This window comes from Procambarus clarkii, chromosome 74 (genome assembly GCF_040958095.1).
Source record: "Procambarus clarkii isolate CNS0578487 chromosome 74, FALCON_Pclarkii_2.0, whole genome shotgun sequence".
In the NCBI taxonomy this organism is placed as follows: Eukaryota; Metazoa; Arthropoda; class Malacostraca; order Decapoda; family Cambaridae; genus Procambarus; species Procambarus clarkii.
The window spans coordinates 14,971,425-14,993,080 of NC_091223.1; the positions used below are offsets into that span (position 1 = coordinate 14,971,425).

Sequence of the window (21,656 nt, forward strand, 5' to 3'; positions counted from 1 at the left end):
CTCCCACGGGCGGTCTGGATGGCGTGTCTCGTCGCTACACATTTTTGGGGGGGCAGCTAAAAAAGTTGGAGTTTTTTCTTTCTCAAAAATTCCTCATTGTCAACTTTATTGAAGCGTATTAGGATTTTGTATCTGGTGATCATATTGCCTGTTTTCCTTGTGTCTTGCAGCTTTGGCATGTTTAATACTTTAAAATTAAAGTATTATATATATATATATATATATATATATATATATATATATATATATATATATATATATATATATATATATATATATATATATATATATATATATATATATATGTTGCACATAATTAATGCAACTCCAAAATCAATTTAAACATATAATATAATATATATAATTTATTAATTTATATATATAATTTATTAACAATTTATATATATAATGCATTCAGGAAATGTAAGTTGAGGGCACCTTAATTGGTTAACATAATAGTTATTCATGGAACATGGAGTATCATGCCAATCTATCTTTACAGATTTGACATCATACGGAAGCTGGGCCAGGGAACATACGGCAAAGTGCAGTTGGCAGTAAATAAAGAAACTGGACAAGAGGTAAATGTGTTTCTGATAATTAAGATATTCCTTGTTTTACCAGAACGGATTTGTTTTTTTCCAAAAGTTGCAGGAAATACGCCTGTGGGGACACCAGTCCTTGGGGCTGGTGTGTTGTAGATAGAGAGATAATGTATGAGTATCTATAGATATTTGTATCTAAAGATAGAGGTAGTCTGCCACACCATATCAGGAGACACTAAGGGTTGCCAACCAGTCAGTATTAGGAGGCCTGTAAGGGTTGCCAACCATACAGTATCGGGAGACACTAAGGGTTGCCAACCATACAGTATTAGGAGGCACTAAGGGTTGCCAACCATACAGTATCGGGAGACACTAAGGGTTGCCAACCATACAGTATCAGGTGGCACTAAGGGTTGCCAACCATACAGTATCAGGTGACACTAAGGGTTGCCAACCGTACAGTATCAGGTGGCACTAAGGGTTGCCAACCATACAGTATTAGGAGACACTAAGGGTTGCCAACCATACAGTATTAGGTGGCACTAAGGGTTGCCAACCATACAGTATCAGGTGGCACTAAGGGTTGCCAACCATACAGTATCAGGTGGCACTAAGGGTTGCCAACCATACAGTATTAGGTGGCACTAAGGGTTGCCAACCATACAGTATCAGGTGGCACTAAGGGTTGCCAACCATACAGTATTAGGTGGCACTAAGGGTTGCCAACCATACAGTATCAGGTGGCACTAAGGGTTGCCAACCATACAGTATGGGGAGACACTAAAGTTAGCCTGCCACACTATCAAGCAGCATGCCATTAGCTCTCCTATTTCTGTTAGGCTGATACCTCCCAACTCCAAGAAAGTGGCAACTGTTGAAGTAATGATGACAAAACCGAAACACCAGCTGTAATTACTATCATGTTGCTTAAGTCCGAATATAACAAGAAGTCTTTGAGTAATATCCAGTAGTCTGTTGTTTTTCTTAATAGTTTTATCTTCCTCAGAACCCATATGTTTACAGTCTTAGCAATAGAACAAAAATAAATGTCACTAAATATTCCATTCAGTTATACGTTTGTTTGATTTATAGGTGTTTAAACGTTGTCTGGCACAGTGCCAGGGTTACTGTTCAAGGTCAGTAACTTACTGCGCGTTCTGAATTGCAATTAGTTCCCCTCGCCTATTACTGGAGTTGCCAACAATCTCCTCAGGGGTTAAATTATGACATGTTAGTTATAGAATTCTTGGAATCTAGTTGACATTCAAAGTTTTATCTGATAAGATGTATGGAAATTTGATAAGGCACAATATTCTTGGCCATTTTACTTTTATTAATACAGTAGTTGTTTGTGTACAGCATTTAAAATTAACCAAAATTTGCATAGACTTTGTAAAACTTCTTAACCATAAGAATCAGAGTGAAGATAAAACCTCATAATTTGTACAAGGTTTTGATTTAATGTACTGTAATCTGGGACAAGAAGCCTGTTGGGTTTATCAATGGTCCCCATAAGCCAACTACTGTCCTTCTCCAAGATGCAATCCACAACAGGTTGTCTAACCACTGAGTACCTATTTATCGCTTGGTGAACAGCGCATTAGGCGAGAGGAAACATGGCCAAAAATGTTTCCATCCTGCACATTTATAGTTGTGTTTTCTCTCCTTCAGGTTGCAATCAAGACTATCAAGAAGGCAAAAATTGAGACAGAACAGGATCTCATACGTATCCGGAGAGAGATTCAGATTATGTCGTCAGTCCAGCACCCTCAGATCATCCATATATACGAAGGTAAAGATTGATAATACAGAATATTGTATTCTTCCAATGAATAAGGTATAATTTATTATTTATTTGATTTGGTTTGTTGTTGGGATTAAGACCTATCAACAACATGAGGGTTATTAAGGCTGTGTTTATTTGGTAAAAACACTGCTGTACAGTACCTACATTTTTCACCTGAAGACTGAAAATTATAATGCTTATAAACTTGTTTATATCATCTATTGCCAGTGATAAATTTGATCTACATCCACAGTCTTTGAAAACCAGGAACTGAAAATTATAATGCTTATAAATGTTTTTTTTCATATGTTGTTAATGGTAAAATTTTACCTCCATCCAGTGTTTGAAAACCGGGAAAAAATGGTACTGGTGATGGAATATGCAGCAGGTGGGGAACTGTATGACTATCTCAGTGAACGCAAGGTGCTGTCAGAAGATGAGGCTCGGAGAGTATTTCGTCATGTTGCTTCGGCAACATATTATTGCCACAAGGTGTGGGTTGATTTGTTTGTTTTTATATTATCTGTGATTAATGTTCTATAACAAATCTGATGGATCTATTGCAAAATTTCCTGTAGTATAGTATGTACTGTATATAAATATATGTATAACTATTTTTTAGCTTATGCATAGCTACTTATATTTATATTATGTATATGTATATATATAAATATATATAAATATAGCTATTATCTTGTCTAAGACAATAGTGGATTGTCACTCTTATTGAATTACAGGTTTTGTCTTGACATTTCTGTACAGTTTTTTCTTCATCTAAGCTAGCATCTTCATGTACTGTATACATCAGGACAGATCATTCCTCAAACCAACTCCCATCTTCCAGCTACAACATATTCATGGATTTTTGAGACAAATTAGATTAAGTGGATTAGGCTATGAACAAAACCACAAGGGCCGTGATGAGGATTCGAACCTACGTCCGAGAGGATCCCAGACGCGCCATAATCGACTGTGCCTGGGATCCTCTCGGACGTAGGTTCAAACCCTTATCATGGCCCTTGTGGATTTGTTCATTTGATGCATCACGCAATTGTGATTTCTGTGTGTAATGGATGAGGTTATGTTTCTTTTGATGATGGTCCAGCAAAGTTAAGTTAGTTTAGGTTAAAAGTGAGTAGGAAATGGGGAGACTTGTCCTGAAACCTATTGCATTAAGTATATCCAGCATATTCTCTCTGTTAATGCCTATACTACTATTATAAATTAAATAATGATTCTGTCATTTCTCTCTCTAAAAAAATTATATTTATGTAATTTTAGCATCCTAGAAAGATATTCAGCATTCAGTCATACATCTTTCAGCATTTGATTTATTAGTTTTTGCTAAATTATACAAATACTGTATACATTTGTTTTTCTTTACAGCACAAAATCTGCCACAGAGATCTCAAATTAGAAAATATTTTATTGGACTTAGATGGTAACGCTAAGGTAAGTTCCTAATTAGATATTTCATGTAGTATGGAATTTCTGTATCAGTTTGAAAATTAAATTTCTAATGTGAAGAAGGGTTCCTATTGTAACTTGTTCAGGTAAGCCCTGGGTGACACATTTTAGAGTTTTTTAGTACAACGCACAGTCTTGGTAGAGAGGGGAACACCTGCCACAGTCTTGGGAGAGAGGGGAACACCTTTTGCCACAGTCTTGGGGGAGAGGGGAACACCTTCTGCCACAGTCTTGGGAGAGAGGGGAACACCTTCTGCAATATCTAGAAAAGGAATAAATGTGTCAATGCTAAATATTTCTACACGAGTAAATAAAATAGGTAAGTTGCGAGGTATGCTGAACATGGGATTAAAGGCTTGAGTATAACTTTCATCCACTGGGGAATAAATTTACTTCATGTAGACATATACTCAGAGAAGCTGTTATGTAACATATATATACAAAATTTAAGACTGGGATTTAAATAGCAGGATATGTAATATGCTCCAGATTGATACCTACCAGGATTGTGCTTCTGAACCCCCCCATTAGGAGTTCTCTTAGTCTTCAACACCCCTGAATCATCTGTTATAATTGTATCCAGACACTTTCCTCATCTTAATCTCAGATCCAAAATCTTTCTGAGAGGATCCTTTAATAGCTCTATGAGAGCCACCAAAGGACCACCAATTCAATTTCTTTCTTTATTATGCACCCCATACCCATCCCGTGGGCAGTGGTGTAAAGGATTACAGAGGCACATAATCGGTTCAGGAACTGAACCCTCTAGTTCATTTAGCTAAGCAAATAACAATGTTAGAAGAGCCATTTCATTACATTCATTGCTGAATTTATCATGGGCAAAACATATGAAGCATAACCCTATAGTTTGATATAGTTTATTTAATCATTCCATAAAATATGATTGGTATAGTTTATTTAATCGGTCTATAAAATTTGATTGATAATACTGTTTATTATCCACAGATTGCAGACTTTGGTCTTTCAAATGTCTTCGATGAGAAACACCGTTTGGATACATTTTGTGGCTCTCCTCTGTATGCTTCTCCCGAGATTGTGAAAGGCATTCCCTACACAGGACCCGAGGTATGTGTCTCAGACTATCTATTGCTTTATGAACTAATATTTGTTTTCCAATTAGTTTTATACTGTAAAATACAGTAAACTGGCAGTTATATTAGTAATTTTGCTGTTATTTTTTTCTTAACCTGGATTTCTTTGAATTATCTAAATTAACAACTAATGAAAGTTTCTAAGATTTTTGAGTATCAAATGAAGGGAGGCAGAAAATAAAGGTTGAAAAATAAGGCTTCGGTTCAAATTTTAGAGCAGCTCCCTAAGGTAAGATCCTGTGTCATATGAACAGGATCGTGACCTGTAATGTAGGTAATATTCTGGCACTAGTGCCACAGGATACATTGAGTGGGTCCCCTGCCGGGTCATTACAGGTTCTGGGGAGTCATGAGTCATGTGAGAAGAGCTAAATCCAGCCCAGAAGAAGAGATAGATTCAGAAAAATTCAAAGCCATTGCAAACTTTCTCTTGGCATCTATCACAAGTATGGATGTTCTAGTCCTGTACCCACCTGGCTACCTACACTAGCCTTCAACAGATGGCAGCACCATGCACACTGCTGGGTTTGTAAATCTAGATACTGTACATGAAATGTAAATCTGTGCCTAATGGAGGCAGTAAGTATACAATGGGAGGAAGTGGGAGCAACCAAATGATTCTGCTCGCAAAAGAGTATTTGCATTAACTCAAAAGCCTTATTTCTGAGGTGTCACATTTGGTAACTCTCAGAGGTAAGAATATTAAACAGGGATAGAGTTAAGAAGGGGTGTTAGGATTAACTTGTGATGTAAAGCAGTGCCCCCAGGACTTGGGGGTTGTGGGTGTTTCCTCGAGCTGGTAATTGCCCCCAGAGAGGTGTTTGGGCAGGGAGGAAAAGAACTTTTGTTCCATTCACCTGGGCTCTAGGAGACTTTTAAAGAACTTTTGTTCCATTCACCTGGGCTCTAGGAGACTTTTAAAGAACTTTTGTCTAAGAGTGCGATCATGTGGACTATTGCTCTGAAAGTGGTTTGTTTTATTATCACCCAACATTGATATGTAAGTACAGTAATGAAGATGGGTTAATTTTAGTGATTATCATCTTCGTAACATTGAAGATGCTCATTTTTTTTTGTGCAGGTTGACTGTTGGTCACTGGGAGTTTTGTTATATACACTGGTGTATGGTGCTATGCCATTTGATGGCTCAAATTTCAAGCGCCTGGTCAAGCAAATTACCCAAGGAGACTACTACGAACCTAAGAAACCCTCTCGTAAGTGCCTTGTCAATGAGCTTTTGTAAATTGAATTTACATTTAAGTTCGCCACAAAAATCATAGTTACAATCTTTGACACTGCTTATGGGGTGCATAATAAATGAACTAAACTAACTTCTCTAATGTAAATGGGTTATATGCATTTTGAGCGGTGCTTATTGAGTGGCTCTGTAGAAGAGTACATGTTAATGTAAGAGGACTGTTTTTCTTTCTCCTTCCAATACCCAGGTGCCTCCGACTTGATCCGACAAATGCTCACTGTGTCAGCTACTAAACGAGCCACAATTGAAGACATTTGTAATCACTGGTGGGTCAATGAAGGCTTTTCAGAACATTGTTTGGAGGTGGCCGAGGCCTTGGCCAACCAAACACCCGTCCGCCTTGATCTGCTGCTGTCACTCGCGCCCAAGCACATCAATTCAGAGCACATGCTTATTCAACCGGATGATGATGACAGTACCAGAGTGAGTAGGACACGAATAATGAGCATTACTAATAATCCATGTTAGCAGTCATTTTTTTGCCACTCAGTGTTACTCAATTTTGAACTTGAAGGTCTTTGAGATTATGATCCTTTGTATTAAAAAATTTAGATGAAGTTTTCCTTGGAATTATGTTCCAGCAATATGGTAGTGTTCTCTGGCAGCCAAACACTTTACCCTGAAATATGGTACATTATTAAGTTTTTTTTTTTTTTTGTGCTGATAAGTATGTCCAGGGCATGTGTGTACTGTACAGTATTTCATTGACGAATTATATTTTCTCACCCTTGGAGCGTTTCAGATACAGGGTAACTCCTCTAATCTTAAAATTTACCCCCTTACATTTACAGGGTTAACTGGATTTTGATTTGATAACTCGCATATCGAGTCTACAATTACAGTACATTTGTATTATATAAAAACTTACACTAGCATTTCTCAACTGGGGTTCAGCAGAACCCCCAAGGTAACTAGAGGTCCTGCAAGAGATAATGATAATTTGGCTAATTCTAATCATATAGAAATGTATTTTTGAGTCATTTTTTGTTTAATTTTTCTGATTTAACCAGTATCAAGAACAAAGACAAATTGTCTCTTCTCAGCTGACAAGGAAATCCATGTGTGTGTTTAGATAAAGTATGACTCAAAATTATTTCAATGGTATAAAGGTTGAGAAATGCTAAAAAATAGTGCCTACTTCTAGAGTTTAGTATACTTTCCATCATCATCATAATCTTTGCTGCACTTGATTGCACTTGATAGTTTGTATTCTCTATGGTCTGGTAACTCTAAACCTCTGTCAGCAAGTCATATTTCCACTCAAAAATAACAGCTACTCTATCCTAATTACATTAACTACTGCTTCGGTATTTTAATAGTAGAACTGAGCCCCCTGGTAAAAGCAAGTCTACAGCTCTGAATAAATGAGGAATCTAATCATTAAATAATCTCTTCTGAGCTGGTCCCTCGGTTGCTCCCTTGATACAGCGACCTGCATGTATGTGGGTCCTCGGACACAATCTGCCTGCCAGATTCTAATGACCTATTCATCCACCATGACTAGTAACATGCCAAATACAAGTTTGATCTTGCGGTTGGGGAAGGGAGATAGTGGCTGCTACCCTGATCACTACTAGGCAGTGGCACCACTACCACAGGGTTGGAATTAGCAACTAATTTGTTACTTAGGCTGTTCAAGCATGCTCGGGAAAGATGTGACAAAATGAGACCTGAAAAATGCCATTTTATTCTCGTGGCCCCCTCTACCATCAATAGTATAAAATGTGGATAAAATGGGGGGCACAGGAGTCCATTTATTATATACTGTATATATGTATACAGTGCTGTATGTAGAGTACTATAATGTTTTGAGGATGCATTGGTCTCTATGGATGAATAAATATTGCTGGCCCAGTTTCTTAGTTCGGAGAAAGCTTTGAAATTAAAAATGAAATAAACTACTAATTTGTCTTGATAACAATACACAGTAAGTTTCAAGAGTTGGACAGTTAATTAATTACAAAAAAAATTCCCAGTCTCACACAATTTGCTGCATCCTTGTGCAATGATGTGTTTGACCAGCTAATTTTAGTTTTATTTTGATTTTTGATGCTATGAAAGAGTTGCGTTAAATTTCCTCGACAGATTGATCTGCTTAATTCATCAATATCAAGCATATGCCATTTTTATTTTTAGAGTTCATTCAGTTTTTTTGTTGTGCTGTGTGTGTGCTCATTTAAAAACGATTAACAGAAGTGAGATCTGTTGCAACTATCTTTAATGCAGGTTTATGATTAGGGAATAAAGAAACTTTTAATTTTTGCTTGTGGGTGGTGAGCTTGTAGGAGTGTTCCTGAAAAATGTGCCACCATAATTTTCAAACATAGTGCTTATTTTGAAACCTGCTCAGAAATGCAACTTTTCTTTCAAGACAGACTTGCATAAAAAATAGAAATTCTTTGTTACACCAGCAATATACTGAAAAAATCATAGCTTTTGATAACGGAATGGAAGTTATATATCTTTCAAAATCTTTTTTCTTGACAGATACAACTTGGTATGTAATATGTAATAATAAAATTATCAAGAACTACAAACTGTGCAGGCGATGAGTCACAATAACGTGGCTAAAGTATGTTGACCAGACCACACACTAGAAGGTGAAGGGACAGCGATGTTTCGGTCCGTCCTGGACCATTCTCAAGTCGGACCATTCTCAAAATCAACTTGAGAATGGTCCAGGACGGACCGAAACATCGTCGTCCCTTCACCTTCACTAGTGTGGTCTGGTCAACTACAAACTGTCTCCTGGCTGGTATTTGTTCTAGGATTTGTCTTAAAATCAGAAAACTTAATATTTTTTTATTTATGTAAAAATTAACATTTATCTGCCTTGACTAGGAAAAAAAGTGAAACATAATCATTATTGTACTGTATATTCAGTTTCATGTAAAACAGAATATGTTTAGTACTGTTATGGGGAGTTGTGCATAATGTACTCCTAAAACTCTGTAAAACACATTATTCTTAAAATGAAAATTTGCATTAATGTCGCAGTGTTAAATTCTTATCATTCTAACGTTGCTTCTAAATCAAGCTAAGAGTTGCATCACTGTAGTTATACAGTAGTGAATGATGGCTATGAGTAATACATTTTTGTCTTGTTAATGTGGCTAACTAATCTTGCTTCAATGCAGATTTTGTTTATTTTTTATTGTTATGATGTTTTCATTCTTTTATGTTAATGTAGCTTTTAATATTTTTCAAAGCGCCAATAGCATATACCATTTTTGCCTTGCAGTCGCCGCCTACCTCAGAGGTTACTCGACCACCCCCTCAACTCCAGTTGCCTCCTCCACCACCACCTGATGCTCTTCCAGTTGTTCCGACACGCTCGGCTTCCCTCGGTGCAGTCACATCTATCAGTCGCAATGAGATTGAAGCTCTGCTGGCACAGAAAATACGAGAAAAGAAGGAGAAGGAGAAGAAGAGAAAAGCCGACGAATCTGGCACCATGGAAAAGAAAAAGAAACGAGAGTGTGCTGTAGAGGGAACGCCCAAGCCAAGTCGAAAAGAACGAAAAGCTGACGTCGGCTCTCATAGTGGAGAGTCGGGTAGTAGTCGAAGACCCCCAGCTATACCAGATGGCGAGTTGTCTGAGCGGAAGAAGAGTATTAAAAAGCGAGAACCCATATCGGACCAGGAGACGTCACAATATGACAAAAGTGAGCGTTCTGAACATAAAAAGAGTGTTAAAAAGCGTGAATCTTTGGTAGATGGTGATATTAGTGACTTAAGTGAAAAATCTGAGAGGAGAAAAAGTGTGAAAAAGCGGGAACCTTCTATTGTGAAAGAAATTAGTGAAAGTGAGAGAACAGAAAGAAAGAAGAGTGTTAAAAAGAGAGAACCAACAGTTGATAAAGATAATAGTGAAAGTGAGAGAACAGAAAGAAAGAAGAGTGTGAAAAAGAGAGAATCTTCTGTGACTAGAGAATCAAATGACGATAAAATAGAGAAAAGAAAAATTACCAAAAAGAAAGAGTTATTAAAAGAAAAGACTTCTAGTACAACAGATAGTGAATCTGTTATTGAACCTTCACCTGTGATAAATGGGGAAAATCATGAGTATGACGAAGCTGAGACGGGTAAGTCTAGGGACATACAGATGGACACCTCTGAGGACCAGTTGCAAAGTCAAAGCCTGAAACCTTCCATACCCAAGGACCAATTTATAGAGCAGGTACAGTCTTCTTTATCTAATGATATGGAATTAAGTAGAAGTAATAGTGCAAAGAATGAATGGAAAGGTAATGCATATCAAGAGTCTGATGAGGTAGAACCTATGGAAACTGAACCAGTTACACCCACTCTTATATTCCCGGGGCCAACAAAAGTATCATCGAGCACAAGATCTGTGGGATCGTCTACTTCTAACGATGTAACCCTCAAGGCCTCCGACTCTTCACTCTCTAGGGAGTCTGTTAGTCCAATGAAGACCGAGACAAGGGTTACTCCCCAGCGTCAAGACTCTCCAAAGAAATCTTCATCGCCTATTCAAACTCCAAAGGTGAGAAAAGTCAAATCAAAGTCATTAGTAAAAACATGCTCTAAAAGCAAGGTTGAGACCAGGCCAGCAAAGGTATCACCGACGAACAGTGATGTTAGTAGAGTAGTTCCATCGCCTGTTTCCAAGGTAGATGAAACAGAAAAAGTTTTACAAGAAACAGCAGATAAAATTAAACGTTCAGAAGAGTCCAACATTCCTGATGCAGTAAAAGCAGGATATAATGACTCTCAGGTCAAGGGAAGAGTAGGTGAAGTTATTACGAGTAAAGAGAGCGAGTCGGTCGGTAATCTTCAACGGAAAGATGTAGAATCGGCTGGTGAGTCAATTTCTAGTAAAGATGTTAGCCAGTCTTCGTCTATGTTATCAACTCCAGCTCGAAGTCGAGCTGGTTCCGAGTCATCTACAGAAACTCGTCCGTCCCGTACAGACTCGGCAAAGAGACAGTCAAAGATTTTCAAGGCAGCTGCCATGTGGGAGAGCCAAAATACTCCATCCCAATCCCCAGTTGAAAAACTCAAGAAACCAGTTAGAACTGGAGGAAATGTCATGTCTGATCTTGCAAAGAAGTTTGAGGAAAAGCCATTAGTTGATCGCAAGAGTAAGGTGGTGCCCAGTTTTAAGGTAATTTTTTACTTTTTATTTTTATAATTTTTTATATTTTGGTTTTGTAACATTTACAAAATGCATAGCTAACAAGACAAGCTTGCTTCTGGTTTTTTAATACAGCTTATTGTGCAGCAATGTCCAGAGTTTAATGGCAAAAGTAATGAATACACTTAAGTGATCACACACTGGAAAATTTCTATCACAGATATGGTTATTTAGATAACAAGTTTGTTCAGGTTATTTTCATGACTTATCAGTAAAGGTCTCTTCCTATCTGCATCTCTGGTGTCGTGTGCCTCTAGGAGTTCTCTCTAAGTGAGAGTATTCACAGTGGTCAGGCCATTGTGCAACTTTAACTAAACCTTATCTTCCAGCCATTCTATTTTCCTCTGATGTAATGAAATGTATTTCGTATGTAATCTTTTCCCTTTCCTTAAAATTGGTAGATGATACATTGCTCTACCACACGTGTCTCACTCACGTACTGTGCTCTTAACTTTCCTTACAAGCCAATCATCCAAGCACCCCTAGAATTGAATTTAAGTCACAATAACATAACTGAAACAAATAGCCCAATCCACATAAATTTAATGTAATGAAAGGGACAACATTTCAGTTCATCCTGGATGCTTATCAAGTCATGACATAGTGGAAATGGAACAATGTGTCAATATAAAGCTTTGTCATGATTTGATAAGAGTCCAGAATCGACTCAAATTTCAATTTATATGTGAGAGTTGGGTAATTTGAAATCCTCGAGTATTTCTCTTGACCCATTGTTATCTTTCAGCTAATCTCCCTGGCTTTCTCTGTTATCTTAGATCTTCCATACCAAATTTTATCATTCATTTCACCCTACCTACCAGCTTATGCCTCATGTATTGCTTAAATAGTTCATTTCAGTAACATTACCTGATATATGTTTATCATTCTCTTTTCCTATTCTACTCCCATAAGTCAGGGTTGGAAAGAGTAAATGGTCATGCAGTTAATTTTTCTTCACAGTTGATCAATTTTTTTTTTCGTTTCACATTTGCCAAAATGTGAAACATTCCAATTATCAGTCAAAACTATTTCAGTTATTAGACTTTCTAATTGTACACCATTCATCTGACTTACTCCATCACATTTTGTCTGTTTATTCTGTTAGGTAGAGCAAAATTCATTCCTTCACTCTTGCCTGTCAAAACCCATCATCTTACCCTTAACAGCATCTGTCTTTAACTTTATTCTCATATTGTGAAGGTTTCGTTCACTGTGTCTTTCCAGTCAGCTCCAACTCTGTGCCCACCATGTCCATGCTCACTTTAATCTCTTATCAGCAACTTATATGCTACAATATCTCAAGAACATTACACACGTCTTATATTGTACTGTAACACCTATTGCAACACTTTCACTTTTTTGTTTTTATTCACTCTTATGCATAATATATTTCCACCATAAAATCAATTTATTGGAAGTTAGTGAATATATCCTTATCAGGCTTTTCTCTTAATCTATGCATGTCACATTAAGGCTCTTTCTTTGGCTTATACTGTAATGTAATGTTTGCTGTCATCTTTATAAAAAAATGTCTGATCGACACATCCTTTCAAGAATCCTCGTTGCTCCTCACTTTTTCTACACTATCAATTGTCTTGCCTCTCACAACTGTGCCATTCACATTCTCAGGTGTGCTTAGCAAGATAATTCCTCTTAAAATTTTAATGTGCCCTATAGTTCCCTCACTCCTCTACAACTAAGATACTACTGGTATCTGTGCTTTTGTCAACTGGTATAATTTGTGTAGCCAGTCTATAACTGTCACTTTAAACACCCTGTAAAATATTTTCAGTTATTCGTCTAGTCCTGAAGCTTTCCCTCATTTTCATCTAATTATCATTGCGCTTCACTACTTATTTGTATTATAACCCATTTTGGTTTTATCTGGCACCTCTTCCTTCAATTCCTGTACTGTACATGGTATCACTGCCTGTCTCATTGTTATATATTAGCTCTAAAGTTCACCATCCAGTGCTTTTATCTTATAACCCTTAGGTAAGACGCTTTTTCTGTTTGTCGGATATAAATGTAATGGATTTTTAGTGGTATTTGTAAAATATAAGACATTAGCGATATTTATGTTGCACTGTAGACTCCGTGTTTAGAAATTGTGTTGCAATCAAGCTCTTTATTTTTATTTATATATTTATTTCCTTATTTTATTATGAATTTTTATCTTCAATTATTGAAGTGTTTGCACTATGCAAGTACACTGTTCCACACTGAAATTTCCTCAAACAATTTAATTTGTTGATGTCTTTGCCCAGTCTTGTACTGTACTTGAGACCTGATGACATTTTTAAATAAAAGATCTATACTGTTCCCAACATGGACTGCGAGATTTACAACTGAGGATTTGAGATTATGAAAATCACTATTAGGTATACAGTACGGTACTGTACTATAACAGTATTTTAATAACACAGAAAATAATGTTTTTAACATTGTACTATGTGCCATAATCCAATGCATTTTCAATTAAATAGTTGACCTTGTGGTAATACATTTACGGTATACATTATATGACAAATATACAGTGTATATATGAAACAGTATTTCAACTGTCTTCAGGTAGCATTTGGAATATTTTTTAAAGGACTTGCTGATTTAGCTACATGTAATGACAAGTAATCCGATTCTCCCTCTTCCAAAATCTTGTCTTATCTGGGAATAGAAATACTGTATCCTGTTCTCCATCACCATTAACTAGAGCATGTCTGGTTAAGGGAAAATCCACACCCATTAACCAGTAAACTGTCAGGTCACAGGCCAGCTTAGATGGGAGTGGATGTTCTTAGTGGTAGCTGAAACTGGACACACAAGGTTCGTGCCACCTCTTCCCAGCATAGCTTTAAAATGTCATATGTACAACCATCCTGTAGCTTATTATCATTTAAAGAATGCTTGGGTAACAATGGTGATATTCCTTCTCTGGTTTCATAATAATTGTTGCCCCTAGCGTCAGAACTCGTCTAATTAAAAATGACTAAAAAAAAAGTGGATGGTAATTCGAGTCTTGTGTTTTAAATAAATGATGAAGACAGTAATAAGATAAATGGAAAGTATCAAACATTTAAGAATCTCAAAAGGTGCATTATTAATGATGCAACTGGGTAAAATGTTGGAATTTGGTGAAGAATGATGATGATGAGGTAAAACTACGGGCTCACCATAGCCTGTGCTACTTGGAACTTTTTGTTCCAGGTAGCGAGTCTTTAACAACAACAACAACGATGATGAGGTAGGAGAGGTCCTAGTACAGTAATTAAGTACACAACAACAATGTGGAACTTAATGACATAATAGAGATGTTCTATAAGACAGATAGTATTGAGTTTACCGACATTCAGGATAGCTAGGCGACCAACAATGGGTAAGTTGGTCCGAACTACAAGCTAGGGCTCGCAGCCAGGGAGGTGGAGTCCGGACCTAACTGGGGACTATGAAGATGGACTGATAAGTGCCAACTCATTCTATGTCTAATAATGTTTTTTTCTACTTTACTGTACGGAAGTGTGATAAGCCTGTTTACTGCCAGACATTTTTTTTTGTATTGTTTGTACATTATGTAACTGCAAACATCTACAAAAGAACTTTAGTACAAAAGAGTATGTTTATGTAAACAGTTTTGGCTATCTTGGATAGCCAAAACCCTAATGACTATCAAAGAATACATCAAGAGATCTTAGCACTGTCAACGTAAGTACACAGTACAAATTAATTTTCATATAAGGTGTAAATTGTACAGTATTCCCCTATGTATAGAAGCATCACAGGTCTCATCCCTACAAAAGTATGGTAAGTAAATATCACAGTATTTTCTAAAATAAGTATTGTATTATGAATGTTAAAAAATGCATGGTCTCTCTTTCTTTTTTTTATTAATTTCTGAATTCATATTTTAAGTTTCCCAGATATCTAGAGGTACCAATTGGTTTCAATAATCAGCGTCAAGCTGTATCACATTAGTGGAGTCGTTGCCAATTCCTTGTAATAAGAGACAAAATTGTAGACTAATAAAAATTGCAGTGGTCCGTGAAGACACAATGTGGGAAAATAAAACGGAAGAAATGTGAAAGCACAGACATAATTGAATGCAAAAAAACAAAAAAAAAATAATATTATATAATGAAATAAAATTGGTGGTGCATGCATATGTTACTAAAGAAGAGAACAACCACAAGGTTGAGATCATTTCCTTAGATCACTCTTTTAGTAAAGTAAATTTTATTCAGGAAAGTACATACATAGTTGTTTTACAAACATAATGTTGGATTTATAGACATACAATAGTACATACAATAGTACATACAATACCTAAAGCCATTAGTACGCATAGATCACTCCCCTTAGATCACTCCCCTTTAGATAACTCCCCTTAGATCATGCCCCTTAGATCACTTTTCTGTCTATCCCATTATTTCCCCACCCCTCACTGTGGTGCTTCAGCATTTACCTAGTTTTATGTACAAAAGGTGAGACTTAGCTCTAGGGTCCTACCTCTCTGCAATTCAGTATTTATTGCATGTCTTCTTTACAATGTTCTATTGTTCTATTGTATCCTCTCTTAAAGTTGTGTGTAGATGATGCTGCCATCTTGTTGTACTTGTTTGCTAATCTCAATGCATATATACACTTTCTTAGAGCATATCTCTTGATTGATTGATTTCAACTTTTCCAGTGCCCCCTCATTTTGTTTCCCCCGTGTTGAATAACCTGTCAAAATCCATCTCATCATTTCCCCTCAGTATCTTGTATATTGTAATCATATCTTCCCTGGTATTTCTTCTAAGTACTGTACGTATCAGATTGAACTTCCTTAACCGTCTTCATAGCCGAGGTCTTTTTAATTCTGACACCATTCTTGATGCAAATCCCTGTACCTTCTCTCTCTCTCTTGTGTTTCACTAAGTGGAGCTCCTGTATCAGTGTTGTATATTCTAAGACTGACCTAACATATGCTGTGTATTCACCTAGTTCTGCTTGCAGGGGTTGAGCTCTGCTCTTTCGGCCCGCTTCTCAACTGTCAATCAGTCAACGATCAATTTCTGTGGGGAGCCCTTACGGCTCCCTGGAGCTATCGCGCTAATGTGTTTTATATTAGACTGGGACATTAGCTATGGAGACCTACCTACCAGATACCATGAGCCAGAACCTGGCCCCTTCAAAGAGGTTTCAGGGAGCAATGACCCTGCCCCCCCCCCCCCCTGTGGTTGGGTTTTTTTCCTTATCTGCCATCGACCGGGGTTAGGCACCCAGAAAGGTACACATAAGAAAACAAACCACACATGGTAAGAAACTAACTACAAAAACTGAAAAGAGAGGTAGAACTCCCTCTAATCCCAAGGAAACAAGCAAACGTCACACTCTAATGCCCCGCTGCTCGTCTGTGCAGCCCTCCCCTCCCCAATAGGGGGAGGGGGGCGCCCCAGACCTCCCACGCCGGCTACTCAGGCCTTCAGTTCGAAAGCCAAGTATTAAAACAACGCAAAAATATGCCAACCGGAGGGAGGGATGGTTGCCAGGGAGCTTCTGGGGCTCGCCCAGAAAAGGGCATTTCATTACATTCAATGCTGGTTTTCCCTGGAACTACATACCCAAAGAGAAGGAAAAAGGGACTTACCCAGGAGGTGGCTGCCACAAACTCCTCAATGCGAAGTCAAGACTGCAACCTGCGACCCAAAGCAACACAGGAGCAGGAGCAGGCGTGTACACCAAATAACGGGCGGCCAGGACCCTATTCGACCCCCAAAATCCCCGCACCCTAATATCAGTCCAAGACATGTTGCCCAACATGGCAGCCAAAGCAGCAAACTTCCTAACATCATGGGCATGAGGATAGACTGCAGGCTGGCTAGACATAATAACCTTGTGGACAACCTGGAAGACCCGAGCCCTGGAACAGGGAATGAGCAACCGGAACAACCCAAAGCGCGCATCCCCAGCCACCACAGCTGAAGTGCACAAGTAATGGTGAAGAGCCACAACCAGACACAACACATGATGCACCCCCGGCCTGACCAACCAAATACCAATGACCCAAGGACCCCTCTGAAGGGGCCAGGTTGTGGCTCGTGGTCCCTGGTAGGTGGGACTTTGTTAAATTTAGTTTGAAAATCATAATTATTATGTTTTTTTCATGTGTGATCTATGACATAGTATTAATTTTTGTTGTGTGTTACAGGTGTCTGATGCAAGAAAAGCCTTTGAAGCTAAACCAGCTGAAAAACCCACTGTCATTTTACGGAAAAAATCAACTGCAGAATCTTTACCTTCTTCACCTACAAATAAGGATGGTCCTAAAATACCCACTACTCATTCTGGACCAATAACTACTCGTGATGTTATTAGAGATTCAACACCTTGTAAAGAAATTACTTCAACAAAATCTCATAAAGGCAAATCACCAGCAAAAGAGAAATCTCCAGCCAAGGATGCACCAGAAGAAAAAACTAAAAAGGATGCTTGAAAAAGAAAAGGTGCCTAAAAAGGTGAAAGAACCATTTAGAAAGGAAATGACAAAATCACCATCTCCAAAGCCAGCAACAACAGTTGAAGTAGCAGGCAAGGATCCTGACGGTAATATTGCTACAATAGACAAAATAGAAATGAAAAAGCGTGATGAATCTCCAAAGAAGGAAATACTAGAGGAGAATAAAAAGGCTCCTACAGTAGAGCAGCCATATATTGATACTGATGACAAGTTAGTGTCTCCAAAGATACTTACACACACCGTAGAAGTGAGCCCTCATGACACTGTGACAAGAAGTGAAGAGGAAAAGGCAGTTGTAATTGGTGGACTTAATGTAAAACTTGGTGGTGTTGGAACAATTTCCGAAGTTGGAACAAAGCAAGAAGTTCGCAAGACAGAGTCTTCTGATTCTTCTGATTCCGAGTCTGAAGCAGAGAAACTCCTCAAATTGGTATCAGAGAAGAGAGAGAAGGTGGAGGCTGCAAAGCAAGAGAAGTTGCGTAAAGTATCACAAGCTAAGGACAGGGAACTCAGAAAGGATATGCCAATTATCAGTGAAGAAGCACAATCCAAATTATCACCACCACCACCACCTGTAAAGACTGTCAAGGTTTCGCCGCCAGAAGTACGAGATTCTGCACCGGAGCAAAAGTTTGCTACACTTCCACGGGGGTTCAAGGCCAAAACATCTCGACCAGCTGCTGCAGTCACCACACCCGCTCCTTTGCCTCTTGCAGAAAAAATAAGAAAGGATGACAAGAAAGATAAGGCCATCAATCAAGAAATTGAAGGAATGATGTCTGCCATAAAGGCTGTGGATCAGGCCATTACAAAGGTAGGGAAAGTTGGACCAAATGTTAGCATTTTGATTATCTTCAGTTCATTTTTAAAGTGAATTAATCGTTACGTTTTGTTATTGCCTAACAAAGGTGGTAAAATTGTTTTACTATTGGCACATTATGAGAGGTTTCCAGTTGATGCTCTCACATCCTGCACAAGGTAATACAAAAAAACTTCCTTACACTAACAGTATGAAGAAACATCTCCCAATAAGCAAAAATGTATCGAACACTCAAAAAGTCACAAAAACATTAAAGATTTACAGCATTTGTTGTCAATTTACAAAAATTCCAGTGTGTGCTGAATCATACTTGCAATTAAGTTCACACACAATCTTCATTGCCTTTAAAATTACAGAGAACTCTTTTAAGAAGATACAGCACCACTATTTAAATTATTTATTTTGTATACAAATACAGTGGAGCCTCAGTTTTTGTATGCCCTTGTTTACATATTTTTCGGTTCTCGTACTCGGTTTCTTCAAAAAATTTGATTTGGTTCTTATTGTTTACCTCGGTTTTCGGAGTTTATATACTGTGCAGGTCCACCGAGTGCATGGTGCTTCGGTTTATCAGTGTCTCCCTCCTAGTGATGATCGTGTTTGAATTCTTTGTGAAGAAAATTTCATTGTTTTTGTGCTGCGTTGGTTTCTGAACATAAAAGTTCTTATTACAAATGCCATGGGTTCCAAGAAAGTCAGTGGTAATGTTCAACCTAAGAAAATAGTTGTGAGGATGACGATAGAGAAAAAACAAGAGGTCATTCATAGTGAGACAATGTGATGTCTCACTACAGGTAAGTGTTAAAATGTAGGGAAAAACAAGTGTCTATAGGCAGATTCTTAGTAAGACAAGCAAGCAGTGAGCCACAACCAGGTCCTAGTAGTATGCCTGCAAAACGTAACAGACAGAGAGTACCCCAGAAATGTCATCACTGCTGTTATGACGGAAGGGGACTCCCCTTCCAAACACACCTCTCCTCCTTCCCCCTTCCTCACTGTCTTCCATATACCAACAAGAGTCCTCAATAAAGGTAAGGTACCTAAGAGTATTATTCTGTATAAAATGTATTTTTTAGTTAATATATTTGGGGGAGTGGAACTGATTACTGTAATTCAATTTACATTATTTCTTATGGGAAAATTTGTTTCGGTTTTCGTATCGTCTCTGGGAACGGATTAAATATGAAAACTGAGGTACCACTGTATATTCGTTGATTATAAATTATTTGTATCTAAATATATAAAAACATGTATAATTTTCTCTAAGAAAAATTTGCAGAATTTTGTGATGAATGTCCACAAAAGGGCAGTTATTCGGAAATCCTGATTATTTGCGGTTCTGGATTTGGTTCAGGTTGAGAACAATATGATTATGATTTTCAAGGTATTGCTCTAATTTGTATTTGTCAATCACATGTATAAAAATGAGAAAGCATTGGGGGAAAGTTTAATACACTGGGGGGAAATAAGCTTTTCACAAGGGGTTCTGATTTCATTGTGTTGACCGTTGCATATTGAGACTGCTTTGCTAGGGAGTTTAGATCTATCTACTTTTCCAGTTATTTCTATTGTGCACGTTTGACATGATACCATGGCCACTTTTATTGAGGTTTTTGTCAAGTCTGTGTAGGCCTTTAGTTCAGCTTTCACTGCATCCAAGACCATCCAAGATCATAGTGGCCCAGCAACTATGAGAGAAAGGAGCATTGTGCTTTAAGCCCATGTTGCCCAGGATTAAGTAGATTATGTGAACTTGCTTCATATGTCTTGCAAGGATTGGTATTATTGTATGTTAGTGATTACTTTGCTGCCACCTCCGCAGAATGACATCTGCCTATGGCTGCTTCCAGAGTTCAGTGGGGTAGAGTGATGTGAATTGAGGTTGGTCTTGCATTCATACAAAAATTTTTGTTGTTAATCTATAGTGTTTAGTGGCTCACTGAACACTGTTTTAATGTATCCTCAAAATTTAGCTAATTTCTTTGTTGTCATTGAGGAATATTCCATCTTCCATTACCAATATTAGAAGTGATTTTTGCTGTGGGTTTGTATGGAATAAATATTGGTTCTTTAATTTTCACTAATGGCTTTAAACCCTCTCTTTGGCTTTTCACGATGCTCGAAATACGTGTAAATTTGACAATTGGTTTCCTTCACCTCTATTGAGACCATAGTTCTATTTCTAGCTTGCATCTGTTTGTTAATGGTGTGCTTTAGTGCCACTGTGCTTATCCTCTCCAGACATTGGTTTAGGGCCATGTTATGCACGCTGAACGATCTCAGACTCTCACGTCTGAGATCGTTATTAGTTTGTTCTCGGTTACTATTTCTTTTAAATCTCAGGAAAGTGTGAAATGGTGTAATAATAATAATTGATGATTCAAATATAATAGGCTGAATTATTCTTTAGAGAGGATTATATCAGGCTAAGTAGGTTTATTGTACATGAAAATCTAGACTTTGATTAAGTTGTGATCATAGTAAGCAGTTTAGTATCATATTTCATATAATTTATTCATTGTTTGTGAAAATAAAATCCAAGATGTTGTCTAGTCTGATTGGTTGCATTGTTTGTATATGGTTGGGAGTTTTCATCACATTTTAACAAGAGTAAAGTCAGGCTATTTCTGTATAGTAACAATGTCTCTGATAATGTGGTAAAAAGGATTTACCCATATCACTGACAATAGTAAGTCATTTTCATGGCAATGTTCTTGGCTTCAGTAACTGCACTCTCATTAATTTTAAGATCACATGTATTGGAAAGTTCTAAATATGTTTCTTTCACCTTTTTTGATGAAGCCAGTTCTAACACTACAGATATTTATTAACAATGTTATTGCTTGGCTTAATAATATTTTTGCTAATAACAAAAATCATACTGTAAGTGTCAGGTGTTGCATATTTAAGAGATTATAGTGATATTTCTTATTTATTTATGTATACAAACGTTCTTACATTCTTGTAAAGCCACTAGCACGCATAGCATTTCTGGCGGGTCTCTGCCCGAAATTCCC

The 21,656-nt window shown here is 37.5% G+C and overlaps 1 protein-coding gene across 1 annotated transcript in view; it reads left to right on the forward strand.

Moving 5' to 3' along the window:
• The window catches only part of LOC123767354 (uncharacterized), a 126,182-nt gene that overhangs the window by 57,214 nt on the left and 47,312 nt on the right, over positions 1–21,656 (forward strand). The window contains 10 exon segments of the mRNA XM_045756985.2: positions 503–581; positions 2,217–2,337; positions 2,672–2,823; positions 3,718–3,783; positions 4,765–4,884; positions 5,992–6,124; positions 6,356–6,591; positions 9,410–11,296; positions 17,511–17,776; positions 17,778–18,633. Coding sequence (XP_045612941.2) covers positions 503–581; positions 2,217–2,337; positions 2,672–2,823; positions 3,718–3,783; positions 4,765–4,884; positions 5,992–6,124; positions 6,356–6,591; positions 9,410–11,296; positions 17,511–17,776; positions 17,778–18,633 — 3,916 coding nt within the window.